The sequence below is a fragment of the Syngnathus scovelli genome, chromosome 2 (genome assembly GCF_024217435.2).
Source record: "Syngnathus scovelli strain Florida chromosome 2, RoL_Ssco_1.2, whole genome shotgun sequence".
NCBI classification, from domain to species: domain Eukaryota; kingdom Metazoa; phylum Chordata; class Actinopteri; order Syngnathiformes; family Syngnathidae; genus Syngnathus; species Syngnathus scovelli.
Window position 1 is genome coordinate 18,363,135 of NC_090848.1, and position 17,055 is coordinate 18,380,189.

General features: G+C 39.4%; 1 protein-coding gene across 1 annotated transcript in view; it reads right to left on the minus strand.

The window, feature by feature from the left end:
* mtcl2 (microtubule crosslinking factor 2) overlaps window positions 1-17,055 on the minus strand; it is a 43,914-nt gene that overhangs the window by 23,560 nt on the left and 3,299 nt on the right. The window contains exons 2-4 of the mRNA XM_049754889.2: window positions 16,481-16,582; window positions 15,897-16,019; window positions 8,026-8,175 (exon numbers count right to left, since the gene is read on the minus strand). Of these exons, the coding sequence (XP_049610846.1) occupies window positions 8,026-8,175; window positions 15,897-16,019; window positions 16,481-16,582 (375 nt within the window). The remainder of the gene's footprint in view (window positions 1-8,025; window positions 8,176-15,896; window positions 16,020-16,480; window positions 16,583-17,055) is intronic.

The window sequence follows — 17,055 nt, forward strand, 5'->3', positions numbered from 1 at the left end:
CCAAATTACCAGTGATGGAAATGTGGTATTGTTGCGTTTTTATGGTGCAGCATCTTGATAGTTTTCTTGTAGCAGTATACCGTGCAAAACCTGTAGTAGGAATTGTATAGTTTTGCAATGTAATGATAGTGCAGACAGTCGTATCTAATGCTGGTCTTGTGATACTTCACCGAGATAATGTGCTAGGCCGCAATGTTGATGACATATTGTTCCGTCCGCTCTGAACAATTTCATTAGCGTGAATCTATCGGACTTTATCTCAATATTTTCCTGACGACTCTTCCTGCACTGTCTTCACTGCATGTGACTAGCACCACCCCAGGTTGTCAAGGAAACTGTACAGTAAGTTTCTTTATTGCCCTTCAGTGTTTGGCATTTGTCTCACTTTCCTGCTTTCCTTTACTTCATTTCACATTTCACAGCATGCCTTGAGTCTGATTGAATTATTTTAGAACTGAATGAAAATGAAAATGACAACAAAATTATTTATGGGCGAGTCCGTTTCACCACTGTTATTGAAAATGACATGACAAAATTAGGAGCAAAAACTATCGTTGCGCACACGAGTCACTTTGACCTGAGCCGACCTAGTTACAGTCCTGCTGTGGTCCGATTGCAGAGCGTCAAAATAACTCAGATGCTGGCCTGCAATCAACACAGGCCCATGTGTGCGTAAATCAACTTGGTCTTAAAACAGACCAGTCTATTGACATTCTGTCTGCCCGAAAGACTATAAAAGTGGGAGACGTAAAACATCACTGATTAAACTACAAACAACACTAACAAACATGATATGTGGCTGTTAATGGCTGCAATGCACATTTTCCTAGGGGACAACACGCACACAAGAATTTGTTTGGCCATCCAACAAGAAGAAATACTTAAATATCCACAATTCTAAGGAAACAAAAGATGATTTCAACATTGCATCCTAACAAAATTAGATATGCATGGTCAGCTGCAAAACAAATACATCTCACGTAACAGCTTCTGAATACACAAGTTAGTATAAAAATGTAAATAAAAATAAACATTGGGCTCAATTTCTGATCATTTCTTTTGCAAATAACAGAATGTCATTTAGAAAAGAAAAGTCACCGATATTTAGTCATCTTTGAATGCAAGACATTTTTTCCTCAATAAACCACAAAGTACAGTACTTCGTTTTCTTATTATGATCGCTTAAGTCCAGCTACAAAAGTGACTCAGAGTGGGAAAGCTAAATATCTCAGTTGGTCTCACTATTAATATTGTGATCTCGATGGAGTTGACCCGTGGTCATGGTCCAGTAGTGTCCTCTACCAGCATGCAAAATGATATAAATCTCTTTTACAGCAGGATTAGAGTGTCATCCACTCAACTGAGCACATCTACAACAAACCTCTCACGCCATCTCTGTATACTGTAAATTGCAATTGACAATAAGCTTTTTTTTTAAGATACTGAACTGATTTTTTAAAAATGCATTGGGTTAGATTTTTCAGAGTTTGTGCTTTGGGACTCAAAATGAGACGAGCAAATTTCCAGGAGCACATTGGATTTTCTGCTGAGTACTGCAGAATCCTAACAGAAAAATCCACCTCAGTAAATGTTCCAGTTAACTGGTGAATTTGCTCTTCCTCCTGATCCAATCGGAGAGGACTGTCGGCACCACTCAGCATCTTTCATATAATCTGGTCACCCGTGAGATGAGGTTTAGTGCACAGAAATAAAGGACAAGGGGCACGGAGAGAACAGTGCTTTTCTTTCTGTCCTTTTGTGCCCGTTACATAATTTAACAATTAGGAAACAAATGGAAGCCTACAAGGTAGATACATAGATAAAGAGGCTGTTAAGGAAAATGTGAAATTGAAAAATATTTAGGGACAACTTAAACTAGGAATTGGTATCGACCCCAAGCACCTGTCACAATATTAATTTTCAGGACGATATCGTTTCACAGAAACTACGATGATAAACGATAGTATCACTTGCATTTAATTTCTTTTTTTAATGCCACTAATTAGAGCAAAAATAATTCAATGAATAGTCAAGTCAAAAAAGATCTTTACACTAATGAGATTCACACGTACGGAAGAGGATTAGGGCCAGTGAAGAAGAAACAAAGGGGGGGGGGGGGGGGGGTGACAGGATTCTGACTTTTTTTCTCAGAATTCTGACTTTAAATGTAACGAAAAAGTGCATTGATGACACTTTGACATCACTGTATTATTGAATAATTCTCTACGACTGCAGTATAAACAATCATTTTACAGTCCAGAGCATTTCCCCTGCCTGCTGTTGTGGGACATCACACTGCAGGGTAACCATAGCAACACACACGACAACGTCGGTGTAGTGTTAGTAACTGAGCAGCTGCCAGACTAGCATCAGCCGGAGGCGCCAGCTCCTTATTTTCCACGTCTCCACTTCCTCTTCCCAGCAAGAGACGGCCGCATATTGATGATGTCACACCGCCTCCTTTTGAAGCCAGGAAGAGGGCAGCAGTGAGGGGAGGAGATGGGAGAAAATAAAAGAGGGGGAGGGATGAAGAGAGAGTTCAGGAAAGAAGACAAGTGAGGGACAACAAGGAGAGAAACTGGAAACAAAAGAGGAGCACATGACGCTGAAGGGGGAGTAAAAAGATTCCACTGCAGACAGTGTGGATTGCAGTGGAAACCACAACGTATGACAAATCAAAACACTCATACGCTATTGAGTAAAAGTAATAAGTTATAAATGCAATGAAGCAACTTCATCTAGTTCTGTGCACATAAAGGGAGAGTGGGCCGAATGGGCTCTGTACATATATACTCTTTGTGGCCTAGAAGTACAGCAGCTAAAAACCTTTTGTGTATGCCATTACATTCCAGATCATGTAATTTAAAGCACATACTATCAGTTAAGGTAATGTACAAATAGGAGCCGCCCATGTATTGAATGAATTTGTCTGTGCTGACTCAGTCAAACTTCCCTAAACAAAAAGGATGAAATTCTATGTGTGACAACAGCACTAAGGCCCATTAAGTCTTAAGGGCCACAAAATAGATCTACAGTGTACTGGCTATAATTATCACAATCAATAAACCACTTAAATCACTTTATTCACACACAGGAGGTGTGTTCTTAATCGTGCTAAACCATCATTTTTTTTAGTGTGTCCGTGTGCGTGTGTACGTGTGTGTGCGTGTATGTGTGTGTGTATATGTGTGAGTGCGGACTCATCAGACACACCAGATCCACAAGGAGACCAGTGCCGAACCTTTTAAGAGAGCCCATCTGTCCTCCCACAGGTGAGGTAATCTGCACACCAATTATAGCTTAATGGCTGCATTGTCAAGTAATGTGTGGGTGTATGTGTCCACTAGTTTGTGTGAGTGTGTACATTACGTGTGTTACTTTCCTTGAAGCTAAAATGTTCCAAAAAATTGTTACATCATTTATAAGGAAATATCCCTCAAATGGCATTAAACCTATAATTTTGATTAATTCCCTGCTAAAAAGGCAGTAACGCAGCGGCATTTTTTCCTTCTGAGATCATGTGGTTCTACAGCTTCAAATTAAGAAATAAATCATGATTTATAGATAAAAAGACATTTCTGTCAATCTCACTTTGTCTTGATACTGAAAATGTTTCTTCACGCGCTTATATATTTCTCTTGGTGGGAAGTGGGATACTTAGAAGTCACATGGTTCTCTTCTCCTTGGAACGTCTTTAACCTAATCAATCACTCACTCTAAGCCAGTTTAAGTTCAGCTGCTTTGATGCGCTGACCCATTTAAGAACACGTGTCTCTGGAGAGAACACATATTTCATTGAGGACCATGAGGAATGATCACTGTTGACATGACCTGCAAGCTATGGACCACAATGATTTAAGGAGTGAAAAAAAAGGGAAAACAAACAAGTCATCCGAATATTTCTAAGGGAAATTCTGGGGTTTAACCACACATTAGGCCAGCAAAAATCTATTTAATCAACACAATTACATGGAAAAGTGCACAGCAAAGTACGTAGCTACCTTCTCCCTACATCCCTCTACTTGGTCTGAAACAATAGGTAAGGCTTCCTGAAAGTCAAAAATACCAAGGAGCACTTTCCCTCTGGAATAAGTAAATTGCGGAAATGGACTTAGCGTGGATAAAAAGGAGAGAGGAAGTTGGAGTAGTTTCAACAGATTAACTGCACATTGGGTTTGATTTTTCTTTGGCATTGAGCCTAAACAAGGGCTGATAGGAGAAGAAGGTGAGATGTGTCAGTCAAATTGGCTCCTGACAGTTCAATTATTGGAATATGGCGAGAGAATACAGCAATACCATGCTCTACCCAAGTGGACAAGATGACCTTATCATGCTCAATGGACTCATCCTAAATCAACATGCACTTGCACTCTCTCTCACACACACATATAGTCAAGGACACATGGGGCGATATTTCTTCAGTGACCTTCAGCTGAGTTATGGTGATCATATGCAGAGAAGGAGCGAGAAAGAGTGGCTACATATGGACAAAAAACAAATCCCTAAATAGTATGCAGCCTTTTTTCTCTGTAATCATTAAAGATTATTTTTCCAATTAAACTCACCCAGCCCTCCTGCCAAGACCCCACCTGGTACAGCCCCCTTTTGTCTCCTTTCTCCTTGCCCTGTACAAAGAAATGTCTTTCTTGTTGTTTACAACCTTGTCTCAATTTTCCTCTCCTTTCTTGGAGCAACTCTTTCACTTCAAGCAGCCAATGGAGCAGCTGTATCTCTTTCTCTACCCAAACAGCAATCTGTCTATATGATAGCTCTCCACCTCTCTATTACTGCATTGTGTTTGCTTACCTTGAGGCTGAGGAGTGGCTAGGTTTAGTTTCCATTTTTTTCTTCAAAAACATGACATAACTTTAGAGTGACAGTGCCGCAAATGCAGAAAACTAAACAAATTAATATAGCCACTGGTTTGGTCTGTAACATGTCAGAAAATTACCAAAACGCTGCTATTTGTTTTGAAAGGAAAAACAAATGTTTTTTTTGTTTTTTTTTATTACACACAAAGATTCTTCTATCGTGCAGGACAATAATCAGAGAATATTAACAATCGAGGAGATGACATTGCAAGCATTTTTTGCAATTTTTGAAATGGAATAGGGTATGTATTAAGGGTATCTATTAATTTTCAAAATTAATTTATTTGATAATCGATAAGTTCTCAAATAATCTATGCATTGCTAAAAATACAGAGATAGATTGAAAATTCAAACAATGCATTTTCGATTCATCAAATGCCCATCAGAAGTCAATTTGATTCCCATATCACTTCTGTACAAATTTGTTCAAAATTCAAACAACATCCCATAACAGTTTGCAAGGTCCACTGTATTTAGAATACACAGTCCTGATAAATTTCCCAGTTTGTTGGCGAAGTAGATGAGCAGTAATTTCCTTGCAGAATCACTCCGCATGGCTCCATTGCAAATCCCCCAAACTCATTATCTCCCCCTCTCCTCTACACCTTCAATCAATCTTTTACTTCAGTCAAGCTGCTTACCTTCAAATCAAACATTCTCAGAAGATGCACCCCCCCTGGAGCTTCTCTATCCCCACAAAAAAACACAGACACCCACCCCTCGTCCCTCCTCCTCAACCAGCAGCCTTCCCTCTATAACCCTCATGCCATCAAATGTGACCTTGCCGCATTCCAATGTCAAACAGCTGGAATGGAACAAACATTTTGGAGACAGGTGAAGACACAGAGATTTGAGAGGTTGGAGGAGGTAAAATAAAAAATCTGAGAGAGGCAAGGGGGGGGGGGGGGGGACACAAATTATGGATGGGAAACATACTGTATGCTGCCCATCACACGAGGGTTATTTTTTACCGCCAGTTATATACTCCCGGGTTGTTTTGTTCAACACGTTTCACCACGGCCAACTAGCATTCTCATTCATATGGTGACTACCGTGGCAATTTTTTTTGACAGTTGAAAAACAGGCATCCATGGCAACCCAGCCTGTCGCGTTTGCCCATTCTGTTCCCGGCCCACGATGTCTCACAACCATCCTGCTTTGTCCATGGCGGCCTAAAAAGGGGCTACCGTGGCTGCCTGGAACATACTTACTCATAACCTTACGTACTGTACATAAGGATAATAATAATAACCAGAGGCTGCAGACATTGCCAATCGATAATTATCCAACACCTTTCGAATCACCACAACGTTTATTGTCCTCTGTGTTTTCAAAGTCTTTTGGTCAGACTGTTGATTTTTGGCTTTAAACACTCCTATTCCTACTAGTACAATGACTATACGACCAACACTAGTTTGTGAATTCAATTCATATCACCCAAGGTGAGACACAAATGGGTGAGACATTCCTGTGTGAGTAAATGCACACACAAAGTTCCCTAAACCATATCAGCAATTTGAAGAATTTTCTGCGGGGTTGGCATAGCTCATCACAACATAGCCAAACATGAAGCCAGGTCAGCAAGTCCAAGAGCTGTCAAATAGCCACAAAACCTTCTGCGGCTCTCATGTGCGCTGAGAAAAGCACACATCAGAACAAACGGTTGCTCCTGCACTACAAGGAATCCTTAATAAATCTACTTCAGTTAAAACAGAGCACTGCAAGCAAGAACTTCAAAAACTTCAGCTGCACTATATAAATGAGTCATGAGAATAAAATGCTAAACAAAGTAAATCACTACTTCTATAGACAATATTAGGGATTGAAGCCGATTCAAACGTTATCTGGAGCCCAGTCAAAACATATTGGCGTGAACTTGTGGAACAAAACTATATAAAAGAGCAGAAACGAGGGAGAAAATATTGTTTTTAATCTGAGAAAATTCTGCTGAGACAAGGTTTTTGTGTTCTGAAATTCCCAAAATATTAACAATTAATCCAAGACTCCAAATTATCCGTCCGGTTCCGGGTGTACCAATCATTCCGTGGTGTCTTTAGTTTATACCATTGCTAGTGGAAAATCAGTTGCAAAAAGACAGACAAAGAAGAGCACTGTAATTTTTCAACTAAAATGCCCAATGATTTTATTCCATATGAAACCACCACTGTAACTACCTACCCATGCAGAAAACAAAACATAACATTTCAAAAACTAGCCTGGAAGTGTCAAACGAACCTTAAAACTGACAACAATCAAAACTAAAAGAAAACATTGCTATTTGCAGCAGTCAAACACTTGAAACACTTTCATTCACTTAACCAGCCTCCTGGGTTATATAAAGGCAAAGTGATTCAATTAGCAGCAAAGCCAAATTAAAGTCGAGTGTCCGCGTACAAGTGAGGATGCAGTGGGGAATGGAGTGGGCAACATTCTCTATTAACAAAAAAAAAATTGGAAGTAAAATTGAAAGACAAGTACAATACATGCACCCCGCAGGCCTATCTAATTAGTCAAGGACGAGGACAACAAGGGAGCTTTCTGTCTCCTCTAACAGGCAAACGGTCAATCGATAGTTAAGGAGTCGAGCGATAAAAAACACAAACATCAAATTTTATTGAGGGAACACAAGCCAGCTCCCCTGCCAGCAACCCAGCCTTCCACCTCGTCATGACCCACATCAGGTCTTGGGCCAGGACCAGAACTTTGAGAGCCCAATCAAACACGGGGGGGGGGAATAGACAAAGAACCCTGATCAGCATGCTCACAATGAGGCCTGCCAGATACCACTTTTAAAGCAGTGAATACAAAAAAACAGTTATCTTAACTGTTTTCCCAAATTAGTTTTCACTTCACTTGGTGAGGGGACCAAATTGTGCTTTTAGTTTTAAACATTGTTTTCATTGCTCTTCTTGGTCTCTTGCATGGCATCAGAATGAAAGAAAAGAGGGTCAACAAGAAATGTGGCTGACCAAATACTTTTTTCCTTTATGGAGTTTGATATTGATTTACACCACACCCCGGTTAATGTTACCCACCATGTCACACACAATAACCGCTTTTATGTCTTCCACCTTATTGTCTTATTATTGCTAAGAGAAAGGCAGACCAACTTTAGAAATCTTAGATCAGACCACTGTGAATAATCAGGTCCTACCTTGTCAATTTCCTGTTGCAGGACCTGTTTGGCGACCTCCAGATCCTGAAGTCGGACTCTGAGTTCCTCATTCTCCTCCTCCAGACGGGCCCTCTTCTTTTCCCCACTGTCCAACTGACTGTGGAGACGGATGGACACATCCTTCGCCGCCTGTGAGATGTGAGCAAGTACAGCGAAGGTTTAACTTGATTGTGTGATTTTGGGCTTGTTCCTTGGGTCTTTGTGCACGCGTATTCATAGAGACTGTAGGGCTGAACTAAAGGAAGCAGAGATATCTGTGGATTTACTTCATTCCTACTGATATGGGACAGTCTATATTGAGTCAGTTCAGATGATCAAATCCTGATAAGTACTATCTAAAAAAATATCTTTCATTCAAATAAGACCCACTGTAAATATCTTCAACTTCTTCCCTGGGGTTAAAACCATTTCTCGAATGAAGTAGTCTAGCAAATACATTGTCAACTCACTGATGACGTGAGATATGGAAAAGGCACCACTGGATAGACAAAGTAAAAACTCAGTGGAAATATCTGAGTCACACAATATTGGCATATACGTAACGATGTATTGTATTGTATCGTATTGTATTGTATTTAAATAAAATTAGGAAGATCACTTTGTTAAATAAAATTCAAATCAATATACTGTATATGCTAATGAAGTGGAGTAACTCTTTGAATACAGCCATCAAAAGCAAAACAAAACAGCCAAATCCTGCATACATGAAAAATTACTTGCATATGACTTGTAAGTCATGAGCTTTAAATTTGAACGTGACTACTGTTTTCAGTTTGAATGCTTAATACTCAACATTAATAGGTTGGTCACCAAATGGCAACAAAAGTTTTAAAATCCGTACTGAGCAAATTGTACTGCATTGCTGTTGTTTGTGTATGTGTAGTTATTTGATAGACTCGTTTTGTGTCTCACTGGTCATGTATAACATCTTGGTATGCAACCACAATTGGTAACTGTGTGTTGAATCTACATGTGTATGTCATTGTATGAACGTTTCTAAACCGGACTAAGCGTGCAGCTGAATGCCACAATACTCCAATTGACCACCCACACAAAACAATGCCCCCCTGAACTTCTCCATCACACACAGTCCTGTTGTGTGTGAACGGAGGATTCTACATCGTTCCTTGTGAGTGCTGATTGAATCTAAAAGTGACAGTGAGCTTGTTTAGTTTTAAGGTGAAACTGAGGTCACTCGGGCTCACCACACACTCAGCCTTGCAGCTGAATCCCACTGTGGGTCAGTTGCTCAGGTTTCAGGTTAACAACCAATCATGGCTCAGCTCGCAAACGTTTTATGTCAATATTCAGAAAACAGGGGAGCCATGATTGGTTGTTGCCTGAGCCCTGAGCAGCTGTGATGTCATTTTCAGCTGACAGCGAGCTCCAAGATGGCCGGGCACTGAGATATATTTTGAGATTGATTAAAATTTTGCAGCTTAATTCATTTTTCACAAACACAATAATAATCAGAATGCCGTGTTTAGACTCATGGTGGTCAATAAAACACATTATGGGAAAGAACATTTTTGACTTGACTTCTGCTTTAAAACTCAAAAAGCATTATTGGGACGTAGCTCACAGACATGATTTACACACTTTTTGCAAACAAAATGTCGTTTCTTAGCTTATTACACAATGTGTGTGTGTGTGTGTTTGTGCGTGTGTGTGTTTCTGTGTGTCAGAGGACATAAATCTGTAACCGGTACAGTTGAGAGCAGGCGGGTACCCGTAAGTCATGGGAGCATAAATCGTTAGGTCTTTAGTGATGGATGAGACCTTTTCAAGTTTAATGTAACGCCGGGACAAGGTAAATGTCTCCTATGATGGAAATATCACGGTCTGTGTGTGTATTTGTGTAAATTAAAAGGTTAAATATGCTGCTTTATTTTTCAGATTCACTTTTTTTTTCTTGTGCTTCAATTGTTATATTTCAAGCAATTCAGAGTATGCACATATTGGTGGTCGTGGTATATGAGAAAGACATGAATAGCTCAACGTAATGCAGTTTTGTTATTCTTAGTGTATTATACACTCAACCGAATCAAAGACAAATTGGCAAAGTTCCTAAAGTTACATTAAGTGAAGCCATCTATTCATCACAGCAGTGCGTTCATTGGCCATTGTCCTATTTTCTTTTTCCCCTCTTTATTTGGAGAATTTTCTCCTTTGTGAGCCACTGAGTGTCTATAAATGCGTTTTTGTTCCTCTATGTCCAAGTGAACGCGATGGAATTTACAGCCACTGGAGATTCGCTATAGGATTCAATTAGCATTCACTGAGACTGCAAGTGAGAGAGAGGCATGTTGAATTTATTAAGTGTGTGTGTGTGGGTGTGTGTGCGAGCGTGTGTGTGTGTGTGTGTGTGTGTGTGTGTGTGTGTGTGTGTGAATACATTTGAAGTCAAGAGGGAAGGGAAAATAGACTGACAAAAGCAAGCAAGTCCTGTCTTCCACAAAACACAACACAGAATATTTCAACACACTGTGCATGCAAACGGAGACACACAGAAATTGTAAGGTAACTTTAAGGATGACGCTCGTGACCAGGGAACAGACTTTTGTTTGTTGGACACACAACCACATAGTGTAGTGTCAACTATGAGATTACTAACTGCCATTTGTTGGCTGAGAAAGCTGTTTGCCCTGTGGCGTGAGTGTGTGTGAGCATGTGCGTGTCTGGAATTAGGTTGTTTTTTCAGTTCTTGGTGGAAGGTACAGCAAAAGAAGTTGTAATATAAAAAGGGTGGGGCAAGATGCCATGCATGTGTTGCAGGGAGGAACATTGAGCTGACAAAAAACAAAAAGATAATTAAACCACAAAAAAAAATAAAAGGCTTTAAGTGTAGACCTCGCCCCGAAAAGATGATGAAACTAACAATCCATGTGAAATAATGACAGCTTGGAGGATGGATGTGTATATTTTTGGTTTTTGTTGGGCTGACAGTGTACATATTTTCCTTTGGTTTGTGATCACGTAGCTCCTTTCCAGCAAGAGCCTCATATTGCATCATTGTTATTTTTGTGCTGTGCACACTGTAAAGCTGCTTGTAGCTCAAACCTCAACTAGATTTTTACACCTACGGGGGTTTTATACGAAAACAACATATGCTTTTCCTATACCTTTCGATGTCTCATCCAACTGCAACATACTCAACAACACAGACATGCACAATTCGATACAAAATAAACAATACATTTTCTGTGTCAAGACATATTTATTTATATAGCCCTTAATGTCAAAAGGGTTTCAATGGGCTTCTTTCCCTGGTATTAGACATAAAACACATCGTAAGAACAAAAAAACTAAAAATAGTTATTTTACCGGATTGCACCTGACATTATCATAGCAAGGAAAGTGTGACTATATTTGCACAGTAAATTTCAACATACAAGAATCTACTTTAGGTTATACAGGAAGTTTTCATGGGCAGCCCTTGTGTTGATGTTCAGCGGTGACGCGAGTTGACCTTTCTGACATCCGGCCTGCACAAAGTCCTCTCCACGCCCATTTAGAGGATGTTACATCATGACTAATCTGTGGAGAGTCTATATATAAAACCATTATGTGTGAAAGAGAGAGTGAGACGCTGACACGACAGCTGTTCCTCTGATCTTTGGATCGGACGTAGAGGGATGACGGAATGTGATGAAAACTCAGTCCGGTGCATGTTTTGCTTCATCCCAAATGGGCACGCAATGCCTGTGAAATCATCTGAACAGCAAGTAATGAATTACTATTGTGAGAGCTTCTAGTAAAGGCAATTTAGTATCGACTTGATACAATTTCCTATTGTCAGGAAGAATTTGAGGTCTGACGCTCATGTTGAAGCTTTACTTTCTGCAATGGTTTTCTTGCAAACGCTTGCAAAGTAAAAACCAAGTGAGCAGAAGCTGTTCAGATAGAGCTGCCTTTGATTTATTAACTTGCGCCAGTCCTTTTGTTCTGACAAAAGATCATTCTGACTTAGACGTTATAATGAGGACGTAAGGGGGTTTGTGTCTGACCCTCAGTTGTCTTGAGGGTAAAGTGAAGCTTCGTAAGAGAGTGGATCGCGTCATAGGATGACGGTGTGACAATTAAAACATCTTTTTTTTTGTATCTGATTGATTAATCGACAAAATATTTGACAGATTAATTATTAAAATAATTGTTAGTTCCAAGCCAAAACATACTTGTCGAAAAAAAGTTTGAGGTGGAACCTATCTTGGAAATGATTAACAAATGCACCAAACAGATGTAAGACACATTAAACAGGCATAAACGACATTAAGCGCAAGGCCAATTTAGCGCCAGCTAATGCTAACACCAGGTCGTAAATCTCTTAACAGCACCCCACTCTTAATTTAATTGCTTAACAACTTGTTTGTTGCGTGCGTCATGCGCTTAACTTGAGAATGGTCGTTTTGGTCTGAAACGATCGGAAAAATCTCATCCCTGAGGCAGAGGTAATAAACCTGAGGGGTTTTTTTATGTATTAAATACAAAACAACTATTGTACAATGCTTGTAAAATTCTTATTGTAATTTGAAATCTCATTCTAATACTACTTCTACAGCAATAAATATAGTTTTTGATTCTGTAAATTATCATTATTTTATTTGTACATAATCCCGGGGTAGCAAGTGTAAGCAGCACACATATTACATGTTTCACCATAAAGCAAATTTAATTTTGGGTCACTGCTGGAGTAGGCTGCATTCTCTCCTTATTTGGCACTAACTAAGAAGTTTTGCATTGCCTCCAGTCAGTGCTGAGCAACAATCACTAGAGTGGAGCCACATGGCTTTCATGCACTTAACTATATATTATCAAGTTAGGAAAAAAATTCACACCGAATCGTTGACATCATGGACAGCATAACTAGCTACATCCTGTGTCTAAATACGGTATACACTACAGTATGTGTCCAGATGTGTGCAGCTGTCTGTGGGAATGAGAGCAGTGTGTGAGTGGGACAGGAAATTATGTCAGGCCTCCTGAAGGAGATTCTGTTTTGTTCTGGGAAATACACTTACCGAGTCACATGGCGCCCTGACACTGACACACATTACAAAGCAAACAGACGTGATGTGTTTAAAAACAGTCGCCTGACTACAACATTGACAGTACGTATTACATTCATCATGAGATTCATCACTCTGCCAGGCTCAAGAAATGAGCAGTAAGATGGGGGAAGATGTGTGTGTGAGTGTATATGTGTGTGCGTGCGTGCGTGCGCGTGCATTACCAAATCAGTGCCTTCAAGCATAAGCAGTAGTTAAGCCAATTTGGTAAAGCAGCTCAGTTTTGTGAAGCTCAAGAAGTCAAGGTCAAGTTGTCACGACTAAGAGAAACACTGAGTGGACAGCACCAATTCTGTCTGTTCAGTCTGTCCAAAAAGTATAGCACTATATTATGTCAGAAAGAACAGTGGACCCGTTGTCGACTCGCAGTTCTGTACCCGTAGATTTGCATTAGAATCAAAATTTGTTTTATTTCTATTGTCAGTGAAGTTCATAAAGTAGGAATTATTTGGAGTACAATTGTGCAACATGAAACATGAAGGATGAATAATAAATAATATTAGTACATTTAAATAAAATATTTTGTTTCTTTGTTGTAATATTTTGTTTGTTTGTTCATTTTGATTTTTTCCCTGTCCCCTCAGTTTGTTTTAATCCCTTGCGCGGTTTTCAGGAAGGTTTATCAGCATAAATACCATGAAATAAAATCTAGAATTGTGAATGTTTGTGTGATATTCATCTTTTAATTGGCAATATAGTCATTACAGTATACAACAAAAACTATGGAATCCACTTTTCTGTCCCATACTTTTGGAGGGAACTGCATATAACGGTTGTTGCTTTTGTTATTGTTATTATTGTGTTTAAAATAATAAATAAAATTCAATTCGAAAAATACTGATTTGAAAAGGTGATTATTCAATTCCTATTCTTGATGGACATTCTGCCAATATCTTAACTGATCACTTTAACTGAACTAGTTTCATTAGTGTTGCCAGTTTACCAGTTAAAAAGACTCAGTGAAGAGAGGCAAGAGTGCCTGTCTGTAAGGCGAATGATAAGACGACATGAATAGTGAGTAGACACACGCACACGCACACACACACACACACACACACGCACACACACAATGCGTTGTAACTTGACCCCCGCCAGCGTCTGCCCCTGGTAGCAAGGCGACAATCACTCATGTGTTGTTGAGGGACACACTGATGTCAGTTTGTATCTCCCACCAGTGTCGTTTTTCACAGGACACGTATTTTCTACTGCAGTCCTCTGCTGCTCTAACTCAAGTTGTCTACATGTGCATGTTTTATTTTCCAGGAAAAGTTCCCACAATCATGCCTTAACATTTTTTTAATACACTCTAAGAAGGTGTTTGATGGGACGCTATAATGACTAACCTAACAGCCACTGCAGCCAAACAAAAGAAAGTAATTTGTGGTAAAAGCACAATAAGAACAATTGTTTTGAGCTGAGGAAATGGGGGACTCATATACATTTGAGGAAAGTATTCTCAGGGGCCACAGTTTTCCAAAATTGTCCATTTTATTGTTTTGCATGAGAAGACACAAGGCACATACAATTTTTTTTTTTTTTTATGCTCATGGTATGAGCAAGCCTTCTCTTGCTTTATAGCATTTTTCAATTTACATTTTAAACCTTTCTATTTAAAATTCAAGTCAGATCTTGTTTCAAATCAACTCCATTAAAGTCACATAATCCCCCTTGCAGTCTTGTCCTCTTTTTACTCCTCCCCCCTCCCTGTTTTATCGCTCACTCTGAGTGGCTAATTTGAATTTTCAAATAGTCACCAGTTGCCTCTTGCTTTTTTTTTTTTTTTTCCCCACACAGGATGTATACTCATCCCTTCCACTTCCTCTTTCAATCATTCAGGACAACCAGATTGTGAGACAGCAGCTGAGCCGCAGACAGAAAAGGCAAGCGGGGGGGTTTGACGTGATATCACACAAACACACATTTGACCTACACACACACATACGTACAAACTATCACTTAGCATATAACACTTTCTTTGCTCTCCATTACTTGGAAAATTTGGGGGGAGAATCTGAATACGACTATCCACATTCCTGGGACAAACAGACAGACGTGCAAGCGCATACACACGCATGTGCGTGTGTGCGTGTGTCATGTGCGTGTGTCATGTGCGTGTTCATGACTGTGTGCATGCGCATGTCATTGAGGTCAGTTTAACGGAAGAGTGTGGTTCACTGTCCTTAAGGCAGCCTGATAATCAAACCAAATAATATTAAGGGAGTTTTTGAAGCCTTCCGTCACCACAGTCTTTAAACTGTGGAAGAACTAGGTCATCCATGACCAAGTTTATTTGAGGAAAGTACATTACCGTTTGGTAACAAGTTGAATTTTCCTTGGACGGTTGGAATGCTTGATGGGTTATCAAAGTATCATTCACCAAAGTTCCTATCTTAATTTCTTAAAGTAGGTGGACAATGAATCTTGGCAAAAACGTCACATTCCTGTGATGAAAGGAAAGTAATGGGAGGAATGACAAAATGCAAATTTCTCCAAATGAAACTACAATAGCCAAGGCAACACCAGTCTCATCATAATACTTAATCACAAAGCTTGCAAATGTGTACAAATGTTATTTTGACCCAACTTTCAATTGTTTTGTATCACAAAATAACTCCCATAATTGACCCAGAAAAATGGGACAAATTGACCCAAGTCCAATTTTGACCCAAATGATGTCATTTTTGACCCAATTAATTTCTGAATGAGTCTATAAACTGTCTTTCTGAAGTGACAACAAACCTTCAAGTCTGCATACTAGGCGAGATCTTGGAAGCAAACACTTACTTTGACATCTTGCTCCAGCGTTCGTATCAGTTCACCATCAACCTGCCCCGTTTGAGCGACTCGGATGGAGCGCCGCTCTGACTTCCTCAACCGGTACTGCAAAATGCGGCAGGTTTTGTTCGCCTGCCAATCAAAGACACACTTAGGATCAAAACACCTTTGTAACAAAACAAAAAAATCAGAAATTGTGAGTGAATTACAGTGGATCTTGATTATGAACTATAACTGAACACAAATACTTCTCAGGTTGTGCAACTTTTGAACTCAAACGGTAAATATACCTCAAAAGTCACAAAAAGTGCCACTGTCTTTTTATAATGCCCTTTACATAATACTTAAGAGGATTTTTCCCTAAAAAATTTGAATCTGAATTAGAGGCGCCACGTTACTCTCACATGGCTTAAAAACATTCTGCAGCAGTCTCTGATTCACGTCTGTGTTTTCAAAATATGTGAACAAAGAAAATGAGGTTCAGTGTGAGGTTGAGCTCTCATCCACTCATGCTTGGCTGCACACACACACATACACACACACACACACACACACACACACACACACACACACGTACACACAAACTTACACACCTGCTCCAGCTGTTGCCGCAATTCCTGCAGCTGGTAGACATCATCCTCCATGTACATGTCCCTCATCTCCAGCATCTCGGATCTTAACTCTTCCATCTCATCCTGGAAACAGAACAGAATACATGATGGGAATAAATCCTCCATCTCGAGCTATCAAAATGAATCGATTAATTGACAACTAACTAATCCATTATCAAATTAATTGACAACTGTTTCATCGAGTAATTGTTTAGAGACATTTTTTAACTTAAAATTGTCCAAATCATCTGCTGTCAGCCTCTAAACAGTATTTATTATTTTGTCAGTCATTCATACAAACAGATTATCCTTGGTGTTTATTCAAAATCACCGCCTTTTGTCATTAGCTGACATGCCTTCCTTACAATCACGAAGAATATCAGGATGACAAATAGTATGACAATGTCTCCTCCTGTCAAATAAAAGAGGTCAATCCAGAAGATCATGTCCTGAGTAACAAAAAAAGTGCATAAAAAGTAAGGTAATTGTTTTGTATTGATTCTTTAGTCCTTCTACTTTCTAATAAGGAGGTAAAAGATCAGATCAAATATATTGGA